General features: G+C 52.5%; 1 protein-coding gene across 1 annotated transcript; it reads right to left on the bottom strand.

Moving 5' to 3' along the window:
* Nucleotides 1-200: 200 nt before the first annotated feature.
* On the bottom strand, nucleotides 201-7,215 carry DLX3 (distal-less homeobox 3). Its single transcript, XM_090041217.1, has 3 exons — nucleotides 6,718-7,215; nucleotides 5,055-5,245; nucleotides 201-2,268 (listed from the first exon to the last, which is right to left on the bottom strand). The coding sequence occupies exons 1-3, from the start codon at nucleotides 7,046-7,048 to the stop codon at nucleotides 1,927-1,929; spliced, it is 864 nt and encodes a 287-aa protein (XP_089897343.1). The 5' UTR covers nucleotides 7,049-7,215; the 3' UTR covers nucleotides 201-1,926.
* Nucleotides 7,216-23,472: the final 16,257 nt, after the last annotated feature.

A 23,472-nucleotide genomic window follows, 5' to 3' on the forward strand; every position in this document is an offset into this window, starting at 1 on the left:
AGTCCCTTCCCACATAAAAGTGTATTAAAGCCGCAGTAGCAAGCTGGTTCAGAACTCATATACAGCCCTACTTCATCACAGACAATGAGAAATCTTTCTACATGCTGGAACCTTATTCCCCCACTCCCACCTCCTCTCCACCCCTTTCTTCTTTTTCATACCAACTTGGAAAAAAATGGGGTTGTGGACAGCCAGAAATTCTAAGTATTTTTATTAACATTTATATATAAAGTTTTGTCCACTAACAAAGCAGAAAGAAATTTAGAGTAAAGCCCTGAGCATACAGGGCTCTTCTTTATTTTTTATTTTACAGCCAGGTTAAAAAAAACCCCCAAAACCCCCACCTTATTTTGTTCAACTTTATACAAATGAACCTTATGTACATTTTTGTTCCCCTATCTGCCCTTATTTATATGAGGCGACATAAATAAGAACTCTGGGACTATACAACACATAAGAACACTTCTTAAAACTGCAGCTTTTTAAAAAAAATAGTATTCTTATTTTAAAAAATGTCCAAGAGATTTTTTTTTCAGTTTTTGGAGGGGTGTTGGGTTATTGATTTATTTAAAAATAGGCATTCTTTTTGCCGTTAGCTTAAACGACCTGTGTGGAGGGCACTGTTAGAAAACTGACAACTGTAGCAGTCTTACTTTTGGTTTAAAATAAGTTAAATCATTCCTGAAACACACTTTTAAATATTAAAATATATATATATTTTGCATTTTAAATAACCACTCTATTTTCCCCAGAGTCCTAACAAAGGGTCAGATTCTCAATGAGCAGAAATCAGAACCGCTTCCTTGGAATTCAGTGGGAATTTACCCTATTTGCAAATCCAACCAAGGAAGTCAAACTTCTGTTTTCTAACTCTGGTATAACCAAGGTCAGAATCTGGCCCTCTTTCAGTACGGGGATTTTGGTCCTGCAGCTTCCACCAGCTAATGATCAGACCAGGGAAACTGTAATTCCTCACTATAGACCAGGAGTAATCTGGCGTGATCCTGAATTAACACTTAAGTTCGTAAAATCAAGCTCTGAATCTGATCTCTCCCCAGTACTAGAAATTTCATCCTTTTAATCGTGCTCCCTTCAGTAAGGTTATTTAACGTTTATATACTATCCAGTTCTATACATTAGACATATCTAAAAATTGACTTTAGTTCTTTAGCATATATAGGGGTTTTTTTTTAAAGACTACAAAGTGTGGCACCTCTTATTACAAATTGTTTTCCCTCTTAGCTTAAACTGTGCTTTCATCTCCACTTTGACCCTTGCGTGGGTGGACTGATGGGAAGGAATATATATTTTTATATATATTTATATTTTTCTTTCTTTCTTTATCACATGGGTGAGTAGAAAACTCCTACCCCGCTGTGGAAGAAGACGAGTGGTTGCAAAGTCCTGCCAGCTCAGATGTTCCTCCAGAGTCCTCAAGGAGATACCCCACAAACAGCTCGCTTGGGAAGGTAAAAAAAACAGTCGTGTTGTTCTTGGAAGAGAGGCGTTGTGCAGAGTGCGTCTTGGCCTCCTTCCAGATGAAAGGCAAATCTCTGGCAGAAAGAGCAGGAGGCAAGAAGAACCTTCCCGTTCGGTGTCCTCTGCAAGGCATGGGGTGGCAGTGGGTGGGAAGGTGCTGTGTGGGGGGGACTCATGTAGAGATGGGGTGTGGCTAAAAGGGACTCCTCCATTCCTAATCTTTATCCCCTTCCCCAATCCCCTACCTCCCCTCCTCTCTCACTTTGCATCGTCCTGTCATTTTAACCCTTTGCAGTTCTGTTGGTCCTGAGATGGGGGCGGGGGGAGGGGGGTGTTTGTGTGTTGCTCTTGTCCTGGAAATGAACACGTTAAGAAACCCCCTCAAGTGTTCTGAGTGTCACTGTCCTTGTTTCCTTTCTTGCTCCACTAGTCGGAGGAGGCCGGAGGTTAGTACACCGCCCCTGGATTGGGAGGCGGCCCCGGAGAAGTATGATGCATAGTGCTGGTGGGCGGAAGCTGATGTTGTAAGTGAGGTCCGCTGAGGTTCTGTGGGTGGTACCAGGGGTTGTGCTCCTCCAGGTAGCTTGGGGAAGAGCTGTAGGGAAGCGGCTGGGGGAGCTGGCTTCTGCTGGAAGAGCCACTGTGAGAGTTATTGTCCCAGATGGCAGGAGAAGGCGGCGAATTGCATGCCATGGAGTCACTGTTGTTGGGACTGTGCTCCAAGGGGACCTCCCCATTCTTGTACAGCTTCTTGAACTTGGACCTCCGGTTCTGGAACCAGATTTTCACCTGGAAGAGGGGAGGAAGGAAGGGAAAGGTGACTCTTGCTGTCCCGCTGCAGCAGCAAAATGCAGAGGAAACCTGAGGACACGTGCAAGGACGGGGGAACAGAAACGCTACTATGTCAGCAGCTTTGCCTCTCCTCTTAGCTGGGCGGGGGAGGGCGTCAGGGAGGAGGCAGTTGTCACCAAAACAGGATGTTGCTTTGCGAGCTGATGACGAACTCCCTCAGACATTTATAAGTGTCCTTGTTGTTACAGTGTCACCTGGCTGGGAGGGCTGTGATTAAAATGGCTCCCAGGCAGGGTCACCAGGCCTTGATTTGGCTGACATCAGACAGATGCCATGGTGGGTGCCTACTCTAGTTAAGACAGGCTCCCAGGCTCTGAGCAAAGGATTTTGAATGTTTGAGGATGGTCATGCCATAGGACCTTTGCAGTACTCAGGACCCTTATCTCAGGGGTGCTCATCTTAAACAGGTGTGGTTCTTTTATGTATGGCATGCAACCCCTCCAAAAAAAGCATAGAGCCTCTAAATCCCCCTCATACAGACACGCACACTGGTATTGCCATATTTTCCCATGTGTAAGAACTGTCCTCCCCACCCACCCTGAAAAAGGAGGTCCAAAAAGCAGACCAAAATTCAGACTAAATTAAGTTAAGCACTTCTCCCCCACCACCAGCACCACTATGTTATCCTTTTGTATTTTTGAGAGGTATATGTGCGTCTTGTACACTGGAGAACATGGTAAACCGGACTGCAAACTAAGGCTACTGTTTTTAACCCCCAACCTCCCCGATCCCAAGAAGAACAATTTTTTTAAGGGCTTGAGACCCCATTGTGGCTCAGGGAAGGGGCTTCATGTGTCCCTCACTAAATCCTGTGATGAGGCTCCTTTTTGGAAGAGCCGAAATGTTATTCAGAAAGCAGAATCCCTAATGATACTGAGACTACAAAGGAACAGAAACATCTTTCCCCTCCAAACCCCTCCATCCCACTCCTGCCATGCTCAGGACTCTTCAGGGACCCTGTGCCCATGGCAGCTAATGCATAGCAATCACCACAAACTAGAGCTAAACACATTCGACTGAAGCCATCCTGCTGTCCTACTGCACAGAGCAGCTGCTTCAGGACGGGCAGCTCATGGCCTGAGACTCCATTTCGATGTAGGCCATGAAACTGCAGCCTGTGGAAGGCCTGCGGTTACAGGCCTGAAGGACCCGTCCCGGCTTGCCTCATGCATTCAAACGCCTCCGCTGTCCCCAGTGGACACCCAGCCCACAGTAGGGCGGGAGAACTGGGTCTTTCATTTGACTGCCACTTGTGACAGCAATGCCTCCCCACCTGGGAGGGCTCCAGGTGTGGAGAGAGGCATGAAAGGGTTACACCCATCTCAGCTCTCCAGGGAGAGGTGGGGAGCAGTAGCTTGGACTCCTTCCTAGTCATTAGCTTCCCTAGAGCAGCCTCATACACGCCTAGATACTGCGGCGTTCAGATCAAAATAAGTCTCCATTCCTCTACTCCCCCAAAACAGAGCAGGCTCTGTGGGGGATAGCCCTTTGTGGAGAGGGTTAGAAAAAAGTCACTTTTCTCTTTGCATGTGGCCGAGTGATTCTTACTTAGGAAATGCTCGTCCTTTCCAACAAATAAAGGACTACGTAAAGGTTGGAGCCTGACAGCAAGTAAAACCTGGGTCTAGGGAGAGGAACGCTGGGGTCTGAGCTTGGAGGTCTAGATGAGGTGGCCTGGATTGTCCCTATGGGAAACCCACCAGCCCATGTGCTCTTAGCATCGGTTGATGCTGTTTCTCCCTCTTCTACTTCTCTGGTCTGAATTAGCCGTTGGATTCCTAAGAGGCGACTAAACTCATCCCAGAAAGCTCCAGAAAGGAGCGGAAGGGGAGGGAGGGAGGGTTCCCGCTGCTTTTCTAGGTCAAGCGAAGGGTTTAGCACACCACAGCCTAACTGGCTTTGCAGGTTCACAGCCCTGCTGGGATGCCAGTGGGGAGAGCCACAGAGGGGAGGACATTTGCAGGGAGGCTGGGGCACAGGGCACAGGAGCAGAGTGCTCCAGGCATCTCACTGCAGTGTTTAGACTGTGCTCCGGACTTGCACCAAAGACCACTCACAACTGCCCCAGCTGGGGATGGGCACCTGGGCATTTGGACTGGGGATCCAAGGCTGGTACAAGTGACACTGACTGCATCACCCTCTGGGGATAGAAACCAGTGGCCCTGACCCATGCCAGCCCCATGGGCCAGCGTGGCTTGGGCAGACGGGTGCCCCGAGGACCTATAAGCCAGTATCAGGGGGCTCGGGATCCTCCCCGAAACATTCAGAATGGATTCACTTTGGGGCAAGGAGGCAGAGATCCCTCCCAAGACTGGGGAGGCAGGGGGAATCCATCTTAATCTCACTGGGCCACATGGTAGAGCTGGAGTTAGTCTGGAGCAGCTCTGAAGTCAGCGCAATTGGGCTGGTGCCAGGGAGGAGGAACGGGCCCCTCTGGGGGAGGGAATCCTCTCCCCCCAGAGGAACCCAAGAAGCCCATCCAAGCACCTGAGGAAAACCCACAGTTTTGTTCCCACCATCCCAGACAGCTGGCTCCTCGGTGCTGGGTCCCTGTCTGGTTGTGTAAGCGCCGTCGCTTTCATCTCAGCCCACTAAACCCAGGGGCTGTGCGGCACTGGCAACAAGTGCTCTGTCTCTTCCCTTCTCCTCCTCCCGCTTCCTTCCCCGCCTCCCGGCACATGAAGGGGAAGGTAAATGGAATTGTTTGTTCTTTGTGAAGTTACCTGGGTTTGAGTCAGCCCCAGCTGAGCAGCCAGCTCTGCCCTTTCTGGCAAGGCCAGATACTGGGCTTTCTGGAACCGCCTCTGCAGCGCGGCCAGCTGGTAGCTGGAGTAGATGGTTCTGGGCTTTCGGATCTTTTTGGGTTTCCCGTTGACCATCCTCACCTCCGGCTCTGGTTCTTCCTTCACGGAGACTGGAGAGGAAAAGGAGAGCGGTCAGGTTCTGCTGGGAGCAGGGGGCTTTGGGCTGTTTCTCCTGCCCTAGCTGGGTGTGGAGGGGAAAACCCAAACTGAAAAAATTGCCCAGAGAAATGTCCAAGCCACAAGCTATCAAAAGTCCTGATTGTCTTGCGGTGGGGGGGCAGTAGACTGATGGGAGCCTGGGCGAGGCTCTCTGAAGGGAGAGGGCTCTGGACAGACTTCCTGGGTTAAAGGATCACAGCCACTTCCCGGGTTAAAGGATTATTGCCACACAGGGAGGGCTTAGAAGTGGGGGATTCTCTCTCTGGTGCCTCTGCCTTTAGTCTCCTTGAAGGGGTTTCTCCTCCTGTGGCATTTCTCTCCCCCCCTCTTCCTCTGGCACATCCTGCTTTCCCTGCCTGGCTCTCCCTTGTGGGGCTTTTTGTTTGTCTCTCTTTCTCTCCTCTGCTGGCTTGCTCTGTCTTTCTTCCTCTCTCTCCCACGTCTCTGGATGGTAACCACTTCCCTTAGCTCTCCAGTCCCTGCTCTTGTCCCAGCCTGCTGGCTCCCCTGCGGGAGCAACGCACCAGCTGGTTCTGATCTGCTCCAAACCAACTGGTTCTCGCATCTGGCTCCTCTCTTCCCCTCCCAGCCAGTACAAAAGGCTGTGACCAGCCCGACTCTCAGGCACCGGCAGGTCCCAACTGCCTGCTGCCTTCCCAGAATGGGGAATTAGCCAATAAGAGGAAATAAAAAAAAAAAATTCAATCTCCCTTCCCATTCCTTTCTTTGGTATTTGTGGGGTCAGGTCTGATGCTTCCCTGCTCTCCCTGTCCCCCAGTGTTTCAGACCTGATTTAAAAGTTTGATTAGTTCCAAAATAAACCATTTTTTTCACCCACCTCCACCTCCCTACCTCCAAGCTGCCAGCTAACAACTGCCTTCTTATTCATTCCTAACATGGGATAGTCTGACTGTCCCACCAGTCTGGGCTGGACAGACAAAATCCATTCCCCACCCTGCCCCCAAAATATCATTCCCAGTTTCCACCTATTTCACTGGTGGTTTGATCTGAAGGATGTTATGATTTCCAGGGTCAGGAGCAACTAGCTCCCAGTGACACAGGGGAAAAAAGAAAACGGGAGGAATTTTCCCCTGAACAAAAGGAGAAGTATGTGCATGGGGGGAGAAGGGGGGAGGTGGAAAAGAAAAGCTCTTCCTCACTTGGAGCAGGAGAAGTTTGCATCTCGACCTAGATCCACAATCTTGGATACCCAACAAACCCCAATACTTCCTGCCTCCCCCCCGATCCCCAGCCCCACGTCTGCTGGCACCAAAGATTCAACTTCTCGTCTCGGCAAAAGGGTGACACTGCCAAGATCTCTGCTGTCCTCCCAACACCTTTAAGGCTGTGGGGGGAGGCTGACACTGTCTTCTAAGAGCCCCCCACCCACACACAGGCTCCCCACCTCCTCTGGGCTCTGTACCTGTTTCCTGGGCTGGCAGCTGCTGCTCCCTGAAGTGCCCGTACTGCCTGTACGAGGTGCTGTAGGAGTACTCAGATTTTGGGGAGTAAGTCCCGGCCCCTCCAAGTCCATTGAGGTTGAACTGGTGGTGATAGGAGTAGTGGTTCATTGGCTGGCTGTACGGCTGGCTGGGGTAATAGTCGTGCTGGCTGTGCGCGGTGCTGTAGTAGCCCAGATCAGTGACGGAGGACTCAGGCAAGGTGGGGGAGTCCTTAGAGGCCGCATGGCAGCTGAGGGAGCTGGAGATATCGGTCAAGATGCTGGTGATCTTCTTGTCAAAGGATCCACTCATGGTGCCCCCCCCTCCCCCCACGACCGCCGTGGGGGTGACTAGAGCACAGGGGCTGCTGGGGTACGTGTGTGCGTATGTCTCCCCAGAGGGTTACAGGAGCTTCCTCCCTCTGCCTCCTCCTCCTCCTGTGTGAGAACAGGACTAGTTCCACAGGCTGCTGCAAAGCAAGTGTGCAGGGCACTCCAGCCCAGGCAGCCTGCTTAAAACCTTTAATTATGGCGAGGCCAGGGTGGATGCTGCATTCCGATTGGCTCCAGAAATATTGCCTGGGAGGCAAAACAGACTTTTTTTTTCTTTTCTTTTTTTTGAAACAACAAAGAGTGGGTGAAAAAAAAAGAAACCCCAGTCCCAGCCGCCTGTCAGCTCCTGGGCTCCACAGTGGGGCACGCAGGGGCGGGGGTGGGTCTGTCTGTCACTGGGGGGTTGTCTCCAGGGGGTGGGGGTGCCCCAATGGGGGTTGCTGGCTGTAGGGTGTCTGTGTAGGGTATTTCAAAGGGGCTGAGTTGATTCCTGTGCGTAGGTCTGGAGGGCGCCTGTGCTTTTATACATTGGTGGGTTCTATAGGGTTAGGGAGGGGGGTGGTCTGTGGGTATCTATGGGGTTATGTGTAAGTGTGGGGGTGTCTGTAGGCAGAGGGATAGGTCTGTGGGGATCTGTCATGGTACGTGGAGGTGTGGGGATATCTGTAGGAGCAGAAAAATGTCTATTGGATGGTATGTATCTGCAGGGACATGTATAAGTCTTTGGGTGTCTATAGGAGTAGGTTTGTGGGGTGATGTGTCCAAAGAGCTAGTTCTGTAGGTGTAGGGGTTATCCAGAGCGTTTAGGGGCAACAAGGGGCCAATGGGGGTAACTAACAAACTCCCCTGGTCTCATGGTCCTGGCATGGCAAGGTCTTGTTGCTCCATCCCCCAGCTCCACAGAGCCTCAGTGTGGGGTGCAAGCCCCTTGCAGATTATGCCACCCAGCTCTGCTTTACCTTATGTGCAGACCCTGCCGGCCCTGTAGGTTTCTTCCAGGGCTTAGCCCCTGGGTGCTGAGCAAGAGTTGCCTTTCCCCTGTCCCACTACCCACAAAGGACTCATCCCAGTGCCCAAGTAGTGCCAGCTAGGAGTGAATAGGCTTCCAGCAGGGCAGTGCTGAATACACTATCCTGCTGGTGGGATCCCCATCTGGCCTGTCCCAGGTCCTCTCTTACACGAATACACCCTGGCCTCATCTTCCTAGAGGGGGTTGCAGTGAGTGGCTTTCCTGGTCCTTCTGATCCACCTGCATCTCCCAGCCTGAATGGGGCAAGGGAGGGGGCCGGTTAGGGAATGTTGCCTTTGGTTCATTTTAGTCCCTTTTCCCCTCCTCCCTTCCCTTCTTCATGGCAATCTTCTCTGCTCCAGTTCACCCTGCCCCAACCCCTGGCCTGGAGCAAGCTGAGGAGAGGACAGCATGTTTTCTTAGTCTTTCTTGATGTTCTTCTATCCTCAAATTAAGATTGTCACCTCCCCTGTTCTTCCACCCCCCCCCCCCCCCAGTTCTCCCAGACCAAGGGCATGGAGTCACTGGGATCACAAGCAAAGTGTGCTTCCGCCCCCTGCTGGGCAGTCCATAGGGCTGCAGGCCCTGTGTTCGCCCTCAGTTGAGCTGTCCCTGAGCAGAGTATTTCTGGGATTGAAAACCTACCTACCTGCATCTTGCCGGGGGTTTTTAAATCAAAAGGGGACACACAGACCCCAGCTGAGGGAAGCAACCAGAAAACAGCTAGGGAAGATGTTACCTGATCCTCTCAGTCACTCCCCTTGTGGGTATCGAATTAATAAGAGCTTCCAATGAGCATGGAATATGGCTTGGACATATTTCATTGATCCAAGACAAAGTTAAGGCAGCTCGATCCCAGTTGACAAGATGTTCTTTGGAGAAAGGGCTTCCGACAGCAGGGGCTCTCACAAAGAAACTCAACAGAGCATGGGCCAGTGGCTGAAGCGTGACTAATTCAGACTGGAAATGGGGGCAAACTTATACCCCTTGGACCAGCTGACCTGCTTAATGTGGTGGATTCCCTATTATTTGAACTCTTTGAATCAAGGCAAGACATCCTTCTGAACACTGTGCTCTAGACCAGTTTGTAAATGGGGCCTGGGGGTTAACTGCTGGAATTTGGGGTTTAATGCTGGATTTATTTCTTAGTCTGTGTCACACAGGACATCGTATTAGAGGATTCAAAAGGTCTATTCCCACCTTTCAAATCTATGCATTTCTTGTTTGTTGTTTCTGGGATCAGAGCCCCCTTCTTGTGCTTTGCACACTGGTATTACCAGGGCATCATGGGCTGGGTGGCAGCTCTCTGCTGAGTTTACTGTACATGTCAGGGATTCTTTGCCCTCCTCCATTCCTCCAGACACGCTCCCTGTGGGATAATGAGGGGTGCTGTTGCACTGGAAGGCATTCATGTAAGTTATCAATCACTTGATAGATCTGTAGGCAAGTGAGGAGGTGCTGGCAGCTGTGTCTGTTCCTTTTGCATTGTTTTAATTTTTTCCACAATCAGTAGGTTTCTGGCTATGGATGCCTTAAAAATGCCCCAACATTTTGCAACCAATTGGATACAACCTTCATATGTTTTAGACAACAGATGGGGCCCAGAAATGTCAGCCAGGCGAGTGTAAGGCTTTTGCAATCTCAGCTAGTGTGTACTACAGTGGTGCCTAGGATCTCCTGTCCTGGACCAGGTCTGGATGGTGCTAGGTGCTGCATGCACCCAGAGCACAAAGATTGTCCCTGTCCTAAAGAGCACATGGTGTACCTGTACATACATCTGCAATGTAGCAATTCTCAGCTATCCCTGAATGAGCAGAAGCAGTCTAGGCATGGTAGCCCACAGCTCTGCACGCTCTAATCCACCCTGCTTCTCAGTGTACAGTGTAGACACAGCCCAAGAGTCAGTAGACACCAGGGAGATCCAGAGAGAGAGGGGAGTGCCAGGAAGCAACATGTCCCGTGGGGCAGCAGGGCTGGTTGGTCTCACCTTAGCAGCAGCTCAGGCACTGCCAGGATTTTTTCAGTCATGTTTTTCAGCTTTTTCAGCCACATGTTAAGGAAGGCTTTGGAAGAGAACAATGACATGGCCTATGCCAGTGGCTTTGGGGAGCTTGCCCTAGTGCCCCTGTCTTTCATCTGCAGGGACACTCATACTACTCCCCAGCTTTCCTGCTTGTTAACAGGAGAGGCAAGGACAGTGGTGCTGTGGAGAGGACTCATTCTCCAGAGTGCCCCATGGCAGACAGCACTAAATCTGCCTTGGGCAATGCAGGAAAGGAAGCTCCCACCAGGGCAGCTCCGCAAGTGAGGACCAGGCCGGGTCCGTATGGGAAATGGGGGAGTAAGAAATCATCCACAAATTCAACTGTATTACATATGGTTTAAACAGGGACTATGGATTCTTCTCGGATTACCTGGATTCAGTCTTGTGACCCACTTTGTTCCTATGGGTTTACTGCTCATTTGCTTTTCCATCCTGGCACTGGCCCCTCCCCCTTTTTCTCTCCCTCCTTTGTCTTTTGTATTCTGATTTCTCTCTCCTTCTTGTATTTTGCTTTGTGCAGCATTTGATGAAGTGAATTTGGGTTCATAGTAGCTTGTGCTATTAATATATATCTTATTCACTTACATGCAAATCTACCCTCCCTTCTGACTGACTTTAGACTAAACACAGCTAACTCTCTCTCAGTACAGGTATGCTGCAGTTTAGACACAAATGCCTTCCCACCATCAATTTTCTCTCTGTGAAGCAACTGCATTGCAACATGTCTGCCTTCAGAAGCAGAGCCCTCTCGGCAGGCTGGGGGCCTGTGAACCAAAATGAGGGCCATCTCTAAGGACTTCCTGCAGCTCTAGAGGAACTGATTTTGCTGGTAACCCCCATGTTCTCTGGCAACGGACTTTGAAGGAAACCTGGGGAGAGGGAGAAAGGAGATATGACAGATACCTTCAATGCCAGAATACCTCGGAGGAGGTTGGGACTGCATGGGCTGCACATAGCTATGTGATGGACAATCATTTCATTTCCAGCACAATGCATCTCTTAAATGGGAAGATTTTCAAGGGCCCACATGAGAACAAGTGCCATTATTATTACCAACATAATGCTTATTATTCAAGTAGAACTTAGATACTTTGATGGAGATGCAGGGCACTGATAGCATGCAGGGAAGTCAGTGTATAGCAAGCTGGAGCGTGGATTTGCAGGGCACTCACTACTGCATGCTAACTCCTTCTGTAGAGGCTCTTAGTGCCCTGGGCATAGAAGGCTTTGTTAGAATACCACACCACTTTGTACTTGCCCTGTTGTTCCCTATATTGGATATACCCGGGGCTGGCATTCTCTGCCCTGCTGGACATTCATAGACAAGAAGGGACCATCATCATTGTTCAGTCAGAGCTGTATGAAAAAAACATATGACTAAAGGTGATCTTTAGGTCAGCAGAGGAATGCAAAAGGAGACCCATTTGACTGGAGATGCAAACTATGAGCAATGTGCATGGCAGGGAAGTGGGACAAGCCATTGGAACCCACTCCCAAGAGATGTGGCGTGGCACCTTCTCCTGCTCTTGGTTCTTCATGTCTAGACTAGACATCTTCCCAGGAGATGCTCAAGCCAAACACACATCCTTGGCTTCTGTCCAGGAGGGTTGGTTACAGCTAATGGTCTGTGTGAGGCAGGAGGCCGGGCTGGAAGAGTTAATGGTGCCTTGTATGGGAGCTCTGTGAATGCACAAGAACTAAGGCTAGGTCAGGCATAGGGGCCTGGCAGGATGAGACTGACAAATGGAGAGGGCAGGCTGGAAGCAGTGTGGAAGGAGCAGCATGAGAGGAAGGGCCAAACGTGGAAGGTAGGTACCAGCCCAGGGAAGGACAGAAGGGTTGCTTAGCCTGGGTCCCTGGGCTGGACTGCAGAGACAGGCTGAGCCTGGGCTCCTGCACCACCTCTCTGGGAGGGGAGAAAATTAGCTTGGAGGGGACCCCACACTGGGCCTTCAGACCTTGGAGCCTTGAGATAAGTTTGCACTTTGTCATCCCAAGTGGGGTGCACCCCTAAGCCCTGCAAAATGCAGCCCGCGGGCTGGATGCAACTGGCCAGGCCATTGTATCCGGCCCCAGGGCCCCTAAAGAAATTAAAAAATTAATATTTGTCTGCCCCTAGCTGCCTGTCATGCAGCCCTCAAAGGCTTGCCAAAACTCAGTAAGTGGCCCTCCACCCAAAATAATTGCCCACCCCTGAGTTAGAGGCATGGGTGATAGAAAGCCTGGCCGGGTCACCAGGGGGTGCCAGGACACTGACAGAGGCTCTGCCCTCTGCTGTTTGCTATAGTGGCAGGCAGTACCAGTGAGTTCCCTGAATGCTGCTGAAGTGCACATAGAGAAACACTGGCATTCAGCACTGCAAAACACACCATGTGCTGGTTGTGACCCCACCCCTTGCTGTGCCCTCCCCAGTGGCTATTCCAGCTTCAGGCTTGGAGCTAAACGGTGCTGTGTAGGTGGTGTGTGCCTAACTCTGCTTGTCCTGGTTTCCTGAGGTTTAACTCTATGCTGTGTTAAGGCTTTGTGCCAGAGCTGTGAGGGGCTGGTGCCACAGAGCATGCCGCTGGATAGCTGAGTTCTGCCAGCAGTGGTCTGGGGCATCTGATCTGAAAAGCTACAGAGGGAAGTGGGAGGCTGCATGTGTTTGTATATGTGTGTACGTGTGCATGTGCACATGTGAAACTAAGTTTATTAGAGCTGTGAGAAGCCAATGGAGTCTTTCAGCCCTGCTGCAGGAACTCCCATGTGTAACTCTGGAGCTCCTCGGTTCACACCCTCCTGAGGCCAGCTTGGTGGCTGTTGTGCCTGCCCAGCTGTGGTCTAATCGAGGGCAGGTGTCCATGAAGCCAACGGGACCATACTGGGGTAGCAAGAGTAGCTGGTTTGACTAGGCAGGTGAACCCCTGAGGCACTGATACCCTCTATATGGCTGTTTCAAAGAGTCTGAAGCTCCTCCAGAAGAAAGCCAAAGTGCTTTAAAGGAAAATAGTCTCAGCATTCACTGCTAACCTAGCTAGATGGAGCTGGTGCCTATCAGCCTCTCCAGGAATGAAAAGCCTGTGGGACAGAACAAAGTGCTCTGCTCAAGCTGAGGTGGGGGGTGGGGGAATGGATGCAGAGCTGGAAGAGCAGGGCAGGACTGAAGTGTATTGAAAGAGCTGTGGGGGCCCCATGAGTGGATTGATGGGGTGTGGAGGGGGGCTGTGGACCTAGAGCTAGATGCTGTGGTAGGGCAATAGGGTGTGGGGTGTTGGTATGGCATGTGGGTGGGTCAGCAAGGGCTTGGCTTGCTCATTTGCCTGAGCTCCAAATTCAATGCAGGGTGCAAAGGTGACAGAAATGGGGAGCTACTCCACATGTGCAACAGTACAGGAGGTGCTATACTCTCATACATAGCTGCTTGAGACCATGGGCCTTCATGCCATGAAGGGTGCAGGGCAGAGCTGCTGAGACAGGAGTGTGATGGCATTTCTCTCCATGTTGCAGTTCTCAGCAGCAAGAGCACAGTCCTATGCTAAGGACTTGGCTCAGTCAATGGAGTTGTGACAGTGCTGGGCCTAGGCTGGCTTACTCCACTTGGGGGATTCAGCTCGAGGTGCATTGCTCCCTCCCTTTTTCCAATTGCTCTGCCTGGTGCCACCATTTCTCTGTTGCCCCCACGCTGCTGGAAAAGGGGAGGCTTGGACCAGTAACTCTCCCTCTTGTGACCCATCTGCCTGAGACAGTCTCTGTGGGCTGGAATGGATTTGATGGCCACAGGAGCCTGCTTCTTGCTCAGCTGGTGCCTGTGCACAGAGGAGTGGGGTGGGTGCCTTTAGGCCAAGGGTGTACACAGGGCCTGCTGCATTGCTTGGGGAATGGCTCCACCTAGTGTCTTTGTGGGAGCTGCACAGGCCATGGGCATTAACGGGAGTGATTGTTCAGCTAGGAGAGCTGCTCCCCTGCTGCCAAGTGGTGGTGGTGGTGAAGTGGGGGGTTGGCTGTTGCTCTGGACCCTCAGGAGGATGGCATCAGTCCCCTGCTCTGAGATCCCCTGGACCTGCAAAACTGGATGGAGAACACCCATGAACAAGCCCTTTGGCCCGCCCTCTGGTATTGCTTGCTGGTGGTTGGGTTGGGAAGAGCCTCATTCAAGGCACTCTCCACAGAAGGCAGGAGCTGAGGGCTCAGAAAGGCAGGCAGGGGAAGAATATCAACTGCTCAGGTCCCTTGTGCCATTCAAACTCCAGCTTGGCTTCAGAAGATCCTGCCCTTTCATAGCTATTTCAGCTGGACCTGCTCGCTGCTTGTCTCTGCTTGCAACAGCACCCCAAAGACCCCAGGCGCACCATGCCTTGTTTGTATCACTGTAACCAAACATGTTACCAAGGTGCAGGGGTGCTGGCAGCATTCCTGATAAGGCAGACCACGTCCCACCAGGTGACAGTGGTACCTCCAGGAACTCAGCCCCTATAGGCAGAGGCTACAGGGGAAATAAGGGACAGAAGGCCAGCAAATGGTCTTACCCTGCATGGTGCTGACTGCACTTCCAGGCTGGGGAGTCAGTAATGGAGGGGGAGGCAAAGTGGTTCAGAGGCTGCTGGCCTGCTACTCCCACCAGTGTCTCAGGACACATAGTTTTTTCCTAAAGCAAGGCCATTCACCTGGTGGTCTGTGGGTTGCAAGTGGTCCGGAAAGGGCCCTGTCTGTGGCCCCTGGCCCATGTCTCCCCTCATCATTCTTCCTGCTGCTGCAGCCAGGGTCTCCAGGCTCCTCCTGTCTTCTGTCTCCAGGGGGTGGGGCAGGATAGGGAGTGCAGCTCAGCACAGCCTGCAGCCTCCGGGAAGCCCACGGCCAAAGGTGAAGGCGGGGTGGAAGGGGCTTTCTGCCCACACAGTGCAGAGGGAGCTTGTAGCCAGGAAGGTGAAGAGAGTCGTGGGCCCCACTTGTGAATTCCCCTAAGACATGGGGTTCCTGGTTCTGCAGCCCCCATGGTGTGTGGCCCTTGGCTAATAAGAAGTTGGACAGCCCTGGTCTACAGTATAAAACAATGGGCAATGGGAGGGAATGAACAGAACTAAAAGGATCAATTCAGAGCAACCAGAAGCAGGCGGGATCTGCAGTGGGGAGAGCAAGGGGGTGAAGCTCCGGCCAGAAGAAGGGGCTGAAGGAGGTGGGGAGGGAGGATGGATGGAGCTGGAGGCATTTTAACTTCAGTATTTTTTTGCCGGTGAGCATGGGGGAACAACCTTTTTAATGACACTAAGGCCATTTTTGGAAAAAGGATTTTTTTTTAAAAATCCTCTTTCTGTTTCTTTCTCAAATAAATTTGGAGAAGGAAACAAACCAGAGAGGGGAAAAGTGAAGAAGGGAAGAGCTGAAATAAGAAGAAACAGTTTGGGTGAAGGAAGAAACCAGTCAGTTTCAAACCATCAAAAGCTACAGGGTGTCTTGGAAAAATGTATATGCGCATCCTGTATTGCTCTGTTGTTCTCTGAGTGCCTGTTGGATGTTGATGTTGGAGTGGATGTTGATAACAGACACCTTGAAGGCTGATGGCAGTGCGTGCTGTAGTAGCAGCGCTGCTTTTCAACGAAGCAAGAATCTGTGTTTGACCAATTGATAGGTCGGTTAATATTCCTGCTAACCAAAGCTGTTTTTTTGGTCCCCTTTCAGACACTCTGTATCTCTGAACTTCCAGCCATCCTGCAGAACATTTCCTTTCCCCTTTTCTGCCCACTTTAAAATCTGGAGAAGCATGAACTCACCTGCCTGTGTTATCCCTGCCCATTTGGTCCTGCAGCTAGGCAGCAGTGTGGACTCACTTGTGAGAAGCTGGTGCAGCCACAGGGTGGCAGCAAACATGCCTTGTACATCAAAGCTGCCTTTCATGTCAGGATCTGAGAGCCTTCCAGGAGCTTTAATCTCCGGATTTCCCATTGCAGTGGGTCCGTACTGCGCATACGGGTGGCACAGAGGAATGTGGCTTGCCCAAGCTAATGCTGACAAGCTGGCAGCCAAACTAGGATTAAAAGCCAGATGCAGGGATTTCATGACAAAATCTTCCTTCCTCTCTCGTAACGGAAAATGGAGTGCGGGTTTAAAAGGGAGGGAAGGGTGGGGGCTAGATAGCTCACAGCAAAGGCTTAAGGAAAAGCCTGTCCTTACAGGCAGTGTCAGAAAAGAGAGGGCTTGAAAGGGAAATGTGAAGGTAGGTTGGTTTGATACCAGTAACCAATAAGAATAGTTATGCTCAGAACAGGGGCCTCTCTTCTTGTGGGTCCTGTTCCCAACCATTGGAAAATCCAGCCTGGCCTTGAAGACTTTACCATCTCCTTGAAGGCAGATTCGGTCAAAAACAGTGCCCAGAGCTGCTATCCATATTTCCATTGTGCCCAGAAAGTCTGTTTGGATGGAAACCTTCTACGCTGTGGTGCTGGAGGCCTGAATACAGCAGCCCCTTCCAGGCAAGAGACCTGGAAAGCAAACCTGTCTGGCCTGCTTTGCAGCCCTCCTCCAAGCCAAGTGAGAGGCAGAAAACCCAATGGGCCCTCATAGGAATGGACTGATTTGTCAGTTGGATTGTATGAGGAAGGACAATCCTGCTTAGACAGGGCTTACAGCCTGGCTTGAGGTCTCCTAAATGGCTAAGGGAGAGAGCCGTGTGTTCAGTAGAAACCACCATGTGCCACTTCCCAGTGAGGCCAATGCTGTTCCTGTTGGCTTGACCAATCTGGTTGGAAGATGCCATGTGAGCTGATCCTGTCTCTTGGTAAGGCCAGTTGGCCAACACTGAATCAAAAAGGCTCCTTCCTCCCTTGGCACAGGTGAGCTTCCTCCTGGCTTGCCTGGCAAAGCATCTGCTGCGGAGTTCCTGTGCCCAAGGTTGGCTGGGACAGTGCTAGTGGGACATAGAGCCTAGAAGGTATAGGGCATCTCTGGCTGCTCACCAGCTGGGATATCCAAGCCGGAATGGCCACACTTGTCCCCATTGCTGCAGCAGATGGTCATGCAGTGCTTTGTCCCTTTGAGTCATGATTTCCAGTGGTGCCTAAAAGTTGCATTGTTGTAAATACTGCTTGTGAAGACTTCCTGCCGTGGGGCTCAGCCCGTGTCACCAAGGGAAGCCTAGGCCGTCTTCGCCAAGAGGTGACGTCAACCAGGAAGGAGAGCAAGACGTGCTCTGGGCATCAGCCGTGCTGCTAATAGATCCCTGGGACAGGGAAGAGAATGTCCTTCACTGTGGGCTGGGCTTCCTGGAGCGGGCTGGGGCTACTTCTGTTTCCACCGGCTATGAGCAGCAGGCTCCGTAGTGACCCGGAGCACAGAGCCTGTCTCTTGAATCTGCTGCCTTGCAGGACAAGGAATCTATCCCAGGAAGCTTCACAATACCAGGATGCAAGTATGACAGCCACTCTCTTGGCCCAGACAAGGACTGTACCAGTGACCTCCACGCTGAACTAGAGGTGCAGCCTCTGGGAGGGGGACACAACCCTTTCCCCAGTGTGTCCAGCACAGAGGGGGAGGGAGGCATGGACTTCAGCTGTGTCCTGATTAGGCCTGGCTGATGAAGCTTAGGCCAGCACTTGTAGTCAGGGATCTGGTGTGGGGAGGGGACAGGGTCCTGTGTGTCAGATCAGGCCTGGTTCTCATCACAAGGTGCTGTGCCTTCTGGGCAGAGAAGTGGCAACTCCCAGCCTTCAACCTCTTCCCCAGGGAAAGAGCTGCTTCTCCCCTGCCCAGGGCAGAAGTGTTTGCTCTTCCTCTGCCTTTCACACCTGCATCTGTGCCTCCCAAAAGCAGGATCCAGGACAGAGTGTAAGCAAATGGAACCTGTGGCAAGCTGTGCCCCAGCCCTGCAGCTCCTGGTCTTCCTGTACCCATGAAGCTGTTGCCAGTCCTTGTTACTCAGTGCTGCATTGTCCAGTCCTAGCAACCAGGAATTTCTTTATGCCCTGGCCCTGGGGTTCCAGCCTTTGTATCAAGACTTCAGCATCCAGGCTCAGGCTCAGATCAGGAGTCACCAGGCCAGAGTTTTTACTGCCACATCCCCTCCTGTCCTGGGGCAATCGTGGTGTGAAGGGCAAAAGCAGCTTTCAGCTCCTGTAGTGCCTACTGCACTCTGGATTACTCCGGAGGCTGGTACGGTGCTTGGTGTAGGTTGGCTCTGAGGCTTCTCTAACCTCTAGCAATCTCCCAGCTGTGCAGCATGGCATGCTCTGCCCTGCCCCTCCTGTCCTTGGCACCCCATGTGCAGGAAGCAGTAGCAATCCTGCTGGCACCACTGGCTTCAGTCACCCCCTGGGCTGCAGGAGCAGGGCCCACTGCTGTCCCTATCATAGCTCAGCTTGTTAGGCTTGTTGGAAATCAACCTGCAGCTGCTGGGCATGGCTTAAACAAAGCCAGGTCAGAGGGGCAGGCAGGGGGAGAAAATACAACCATGCTGAGCTGAGAAGTGGGATTCTGTGACTCCCTTCTCTGGTGCCAGGTGGGAAGGCCTGCTTTGTGCCAGGTAGGATGGGAGTCCAAATCCTTATCAGCCCATCACATTCCTGGCATTCCCCTGCAGCAGGGAAGAGAGGCGCCGGTTTGGGATATGTTTTTATTTAAAGGCTGGTTTAATATCCTGTGCTTCACCAGTGTCTCTCTCCTGCTCGTGGCCGACTCACAGCTCCTGTTCTGCTCTGCCCTGCAGGCTGTAGCTGGCCAAGATTGTTCAGGGGTAACTCATAGTGAGTAAGGGGTGACTCAGCACTGAGGTGCCCATATAGGGGAAGGGAGGGGCGCTGGTCTCTAGATAACCCAAGGCACCTGCTCTTTTGACAGACCTGCAAGTGAATGCCCAAGGAAACTAATCCCATCCAAATTGTGGCCTGGGCTGTGACAGACAGTGTGTTATTAGAGTTGATTTGAAAGGTGGGGTCAAGAGCCCTCATCCACAAGCTGGATGGATTTGTTTTGGAAATGGGTGGCAAGCATAGCCTGAGCTCTCCTGCAGTGAATGGGCTGCCCAGAGCATTGATTTTGGGGCCACTCTGGAACTCAGCTCCAGCCGCATGTGCCTCTGGAGAGCGTGCTGAATATTGCTCCCCTGCTCCACATTCAGCTGACACTTGGCCAGCCAGGCCCTTCTATTTATTTTTTCCACTGGGTGAAACTTACTCAGATTCTTCTATTGTATGAGCCACTGTGAGGGCCTTTGATGTGGTGCACAGAGCTGGCAGCTGCCAATCCAGGAGGCCTGGGGCTCCTGGGGAGCTCCTAGACACTGAGGAGCCAGAGCTTTGCTCATGCAGGTCTCTGCCCCAAGGAACTTGCTCTGCCTGATGTTGTGATCTTTGAGCCATTTGACCTTTGCCTGGTTGCTGAGGCAGTGTCCTTGGCTGTAGATGGGGTGAGCTGCTGTGAGGGCTATTTGTTGTTAGCAAAAGCCTCTGCGTGGAAGAGAGAAGGGCTTACTGGGGAGGCAGAGCGCTGCTGGTCAAACAACCTTGATTGCGGTATGGGCTGAGGTGCTGTGGGATCAGTGCTGGGGCATGGGGAGCTCTGTGGGGAGGGAGCTCTGGGGGGTGCCCAGTATTGTGCAAAGCCCTGAAAGCTACAACTTGCCTTCTCTGCTTGGAAGCAGACCTCCCCACCCCTCCACCGCCATGCCTCTCCCTTCCCCCTCACAGGGATCTCTGCCCTCCAGTCTTGTCATCTTCTGCAGGACAGGGCTTGCCCATACCTCCCCTGCCCTGACATGTGTGGAATAGGGATGAGCTGCTTCCTGGGGCGCCATTTGGGGAGGGGAGGATGGAGGTAGAGAACTGCCTGCTGCCAGCTAGCTGATCTGGGCTGTGCGGTCCTGATTCTGTGCTCTCCTGGCTGTGGGGAGCCTGATCCAAAGTCCATCAGAGCCATTGGGACTGGTGGGTAGAGGGGAATCCCAGTGATATCCATATCCATTCCCCACCTTGCCCTGTTTGGCACTCAATGGCTTGTTATAGTTTACACAAGCCCAGGGAGAGGCTAGAGGGGGTGGGGACCGGTACAGAGTGATTTGTTTGATCTCTCAGTGGACAGGAAAGAAATCAAGCAAACAAGTCAAAGAGGAGGGCACAGGCTGCATCCTGGCTGCGCCTGCCTGCTCTTCCTGTCCCAGCTGGAGGATGGACCCCCACCCCCTCAGCTCTGACTCATGTGTCATGACTGCAGGTAACAGCAAATTCTTCCTGATTCAGTAGTCCCAGGGCCTTCCTCTGTGATGCCACCAAGGTGACTGGGCCCTGGCCTGGTTAATCAATAGCCTGAGCTTCCTTTAAAGGGGTGGGATGATGAGCCAGGCATCCTATAGCAAGGAAATCCCCGCTGCTCCCAGCCCAGGAGTCCTGCCAGGGTTTTGAGCTATAAGTGTGCCTCTGTGGTTGCAGGGGACATTTCAGAGCAAAGGTGGTCTCTGCCTTACCCAGATTTAACCCCTTTGGGACCCCCCTCACCACCCCTGCCTTGCAGTGTCAAGGCCTTTCTGTGATGATTTGGGAAGCCCTATTCCTCCCCTTCTTGGAGGGGGAGAGGACTCCAGCTGAGGCTTTCTTCTCTTCCTCCCCCTCCTTGGCAAGTTAGGGAACAATCCCCCGACTCTGGCACCTTTCCTTCTCCCTGTGCTGCCTGGCTGGCTCCCAGATGAAGTCTTCCCCTCCCTTCAGATGGATGGCATGGGTCTCCACACTGAACCCAGCTGCCCCTGCCACCACTGAGCCCTGTTCTGGATGCTGCAGGCAGGCGCTGCAGCTTCGGTGTGTGGCTGGAGGGTATCCTGGTGCGCACATGTCAGGATGCTGTCTATGGCATACACATGCTTTGGAGGCACCAGGCATCTCTCTGCACTGCCTCTGTTTCTGGCCTAACCAGCCTGACCAGTTCAGCAGCCAGAAGATGAGAGAGTTTCATTGTCCTCTGTAGACTCCTGGCTCTTGCAAAGCAGCTCAGTACAGAGTGACACTGATGCTGAAAGATTCCCCACTGCAGGACTATGGGGAGGAGAAATCAGTCCATGGCATCTTCAGGCGCTTGAGAGCTCGAGGGAAGACTGCACCCAGCTCTGGCTGTGTGGGGGCAATCCAGGTTAGGGAGGGGGCAAAGCTGGTGGATACAGTAGGGAATGGCCCTGCTTTGAGCAGGGGGTTGGACTAGCTGATTTCCTGAGATCCTTTCCAGTCCAACCCTCATTTTCTATGATTCTATGATGCTATACTGCAGTGTGCCTAGTTGCTGCAGGTCCATGGAGAGTCAAGGGATACAGGGGCTGCCTTCACTACCGACCCATCAGCCCTGCCCCTAGCAGTAGCTGACGCTCTGGGCTGGGATCTTGGCTTGAGCTGCTTGTGAACCAGCCAAGCTGTAGCTGGAGGGGGATCGCTGAGGGTCCTGCTTTTCCTCCTTTAGTGGCACATGTAGGGGAGCAAAAGTGACCTACAGTATGCAAAGGGTGACGCCCTCCACCTTCTGGACAAACTGGAGCTTGATCCCCAAACTTTTGGGGCCCACATACATGCATCTCACTTGCTTGAGCTGAAGTGGGGCTCGCTTGGACTCGTGCTATGGAATCCAAGTGGGTGAGAACACCATGGGCTCCTCCCCTTCCAGCACTAGAGACACAACAGTGCTGGTCCTATCAGCTCTCTCCCTTGTGTTTTTTCCTGAGCCCATCCCCATCCTCATGCCCTGCCGCATGGGAAATCCAGGTCATCCTTTCCACCACAGGTCTATCCCGTCCCCTCCTTTCATCCTCTGCAATGTCCAGGAACACACTGTAAACAGCACCGCTGGGGTGTGACAGTGACTGTAAATATCCTCTGCAGATGAGCCCAGGATAAGAGGCAGGAGCTGGGAGCCAAGCCAGCATGGGGCATGGCGAGCTGTTGGGAAGATTTACCAATACTCAGCTCCCACCCGAGGTAGCGAGCAGATCCCAGTGGGGTTGGAGCCTGGTTGCAGGCTGCTCTCCAGTCCCACTGGGCTAAGACAGATGGGAACAGGTTGATTTGCGCTTGCTGCCAGGTGTGCACCTCTCCAGCCTGGGCTTCTCTAGAGCTTGGCTTCACTGGGATCCCACTGGAGGGGGAGGCCTGGAGGTGGTGGGGGGTGCATGGCAGTTGCATTAATGCCATGGGGCCCTGGCTGAATAGTATGGTGTGGCTGGGCTGCGAGAGGTGGAAGGGAGCCAGGACATCCAGTTAGCTTCCCATAGGGCTTATGGATACACCCAGGACAGGCACCTCAGGGGCTGCTGGAGGCTTTGCTGGGGAAGCATAGAGCCTCAGGGCCCTCCTTTGACTGAGGCAGTTAGTGCCTGTTCATAACCTTCACCCTACCAGGCCTAGGACTCTCTCTGAGAGCAGGTCCCTTCTGCAGTTGAGAGAACTCCCTGATGGCTTCTGTTCTCATCCTCTGCCCTGCAGCAGATCCTGGTGTGTTTTTGCCTCCCTATAGGTTTCTGCTGGGGACGCCCCATGAGGAAGGTCTGCCTTTCCAGCTCGCTCTCCTGAGGAAGTGGTATGCAGGTGAGAGAGTTGCTCTCCTCAGAAAGCCGGGCAGAGGTGCCAAACCTTGCTTACGACTCAGAAGCTTGGAGTGGGGAAAACCAGAGCTGGATGGGACAGCGAATCCCAAGGCAATGAGGGAGGGGCCCGTTGCACCTGCATGCTTTCGGTGGAGAAAGCAAATTGCCCCAGATGTTTCTGCCCCAGAGGAGCAGAGGGCTACTCAGAGAGTGGTGCCTCCCATGGCTTGTGCCCTGGTGGCCTTGCATTTGGGGAGCTCCCTGCCCAGCATATGCCAGGCAGCCAGCCTCAGACAGGGAGCTGGGAGAGGGAAGCAGCAAGGCCAGGCAACTGGAAGGCCCAGAGGGCAGATGGGGCAGTGTGTCTGCCACAGTCCACTTCCTACCCTAGCAGTTCCTCTTCTAGGCCCATGCATGGCCTGAGTATGGTATGTGAGGGAGGGAAGCTGTGGGGAAGGAACTGGGACCTTTTCCAAGACTACAGGACAGCCCTAATGCAGTGAGCTGGAGTGTTGGGGCACTCACAGGAGGAAGCTAATATCTGCTCTCTGCTAGCTTATGGCCATTATTTCTTGTGACCCCCAGGGGCGCTTTGGTGAGTAGAGCCTCACCAATTCCCTTCTGCGCCCCCATGATGAATTTATGGGCAGCCACAAGGTCGCCTTTCAACCTTCTCTTGCGGAGGCTGAAGAGGTCCAGGTGCCCTAATCTCTCCTCACAGGGCTTGACCTCCAAGACTTTAACCATACAAGCGGCCCTTCTCTGGACCCTCTCCAGGTTACCCACATCCCTCTTGAAGTGCGGTGTCCAAAACTGGATGCAGTATTC

The sequence above is a fragment of the Crocodylus siamensis genome, chromosome 4, assembly GCF_052110815.1.
Source record: "Crocodylus siamensis isolate JL-2025a chromosome 4, ASM5211081v1, whole genome shotgun sequence".
Lineage (NCBI taxonomy): Eukaryota > Metazoa > Chordata > Crocodylia > Crocodylidae > Crocodylus > Crocodylus siamensis.

Coding starts and splice junctions, on each gene's coding strand:
- DLX3 (XM_090041217.1), bottom strand. CDS start 7,048: ATGAGTGGATCCTTTGACAAGAAGATCACCAGCATCTTGACCGATATC. Junction 5,246..6,717: donor GCTGCCAGCCCAGGAAACAG/GTACAGAGCCCA, acceptor TTTCCTCTCCAG/TCTCCGTGAAGGAAGAACCA. Junction 2,269..5,054: donor TGGGGCTGACTCAAACCCAG/GTAACTTCACAA, acceptor CCCCTCTTCCAG/GTGAAAATCTGGTTCCAGAA.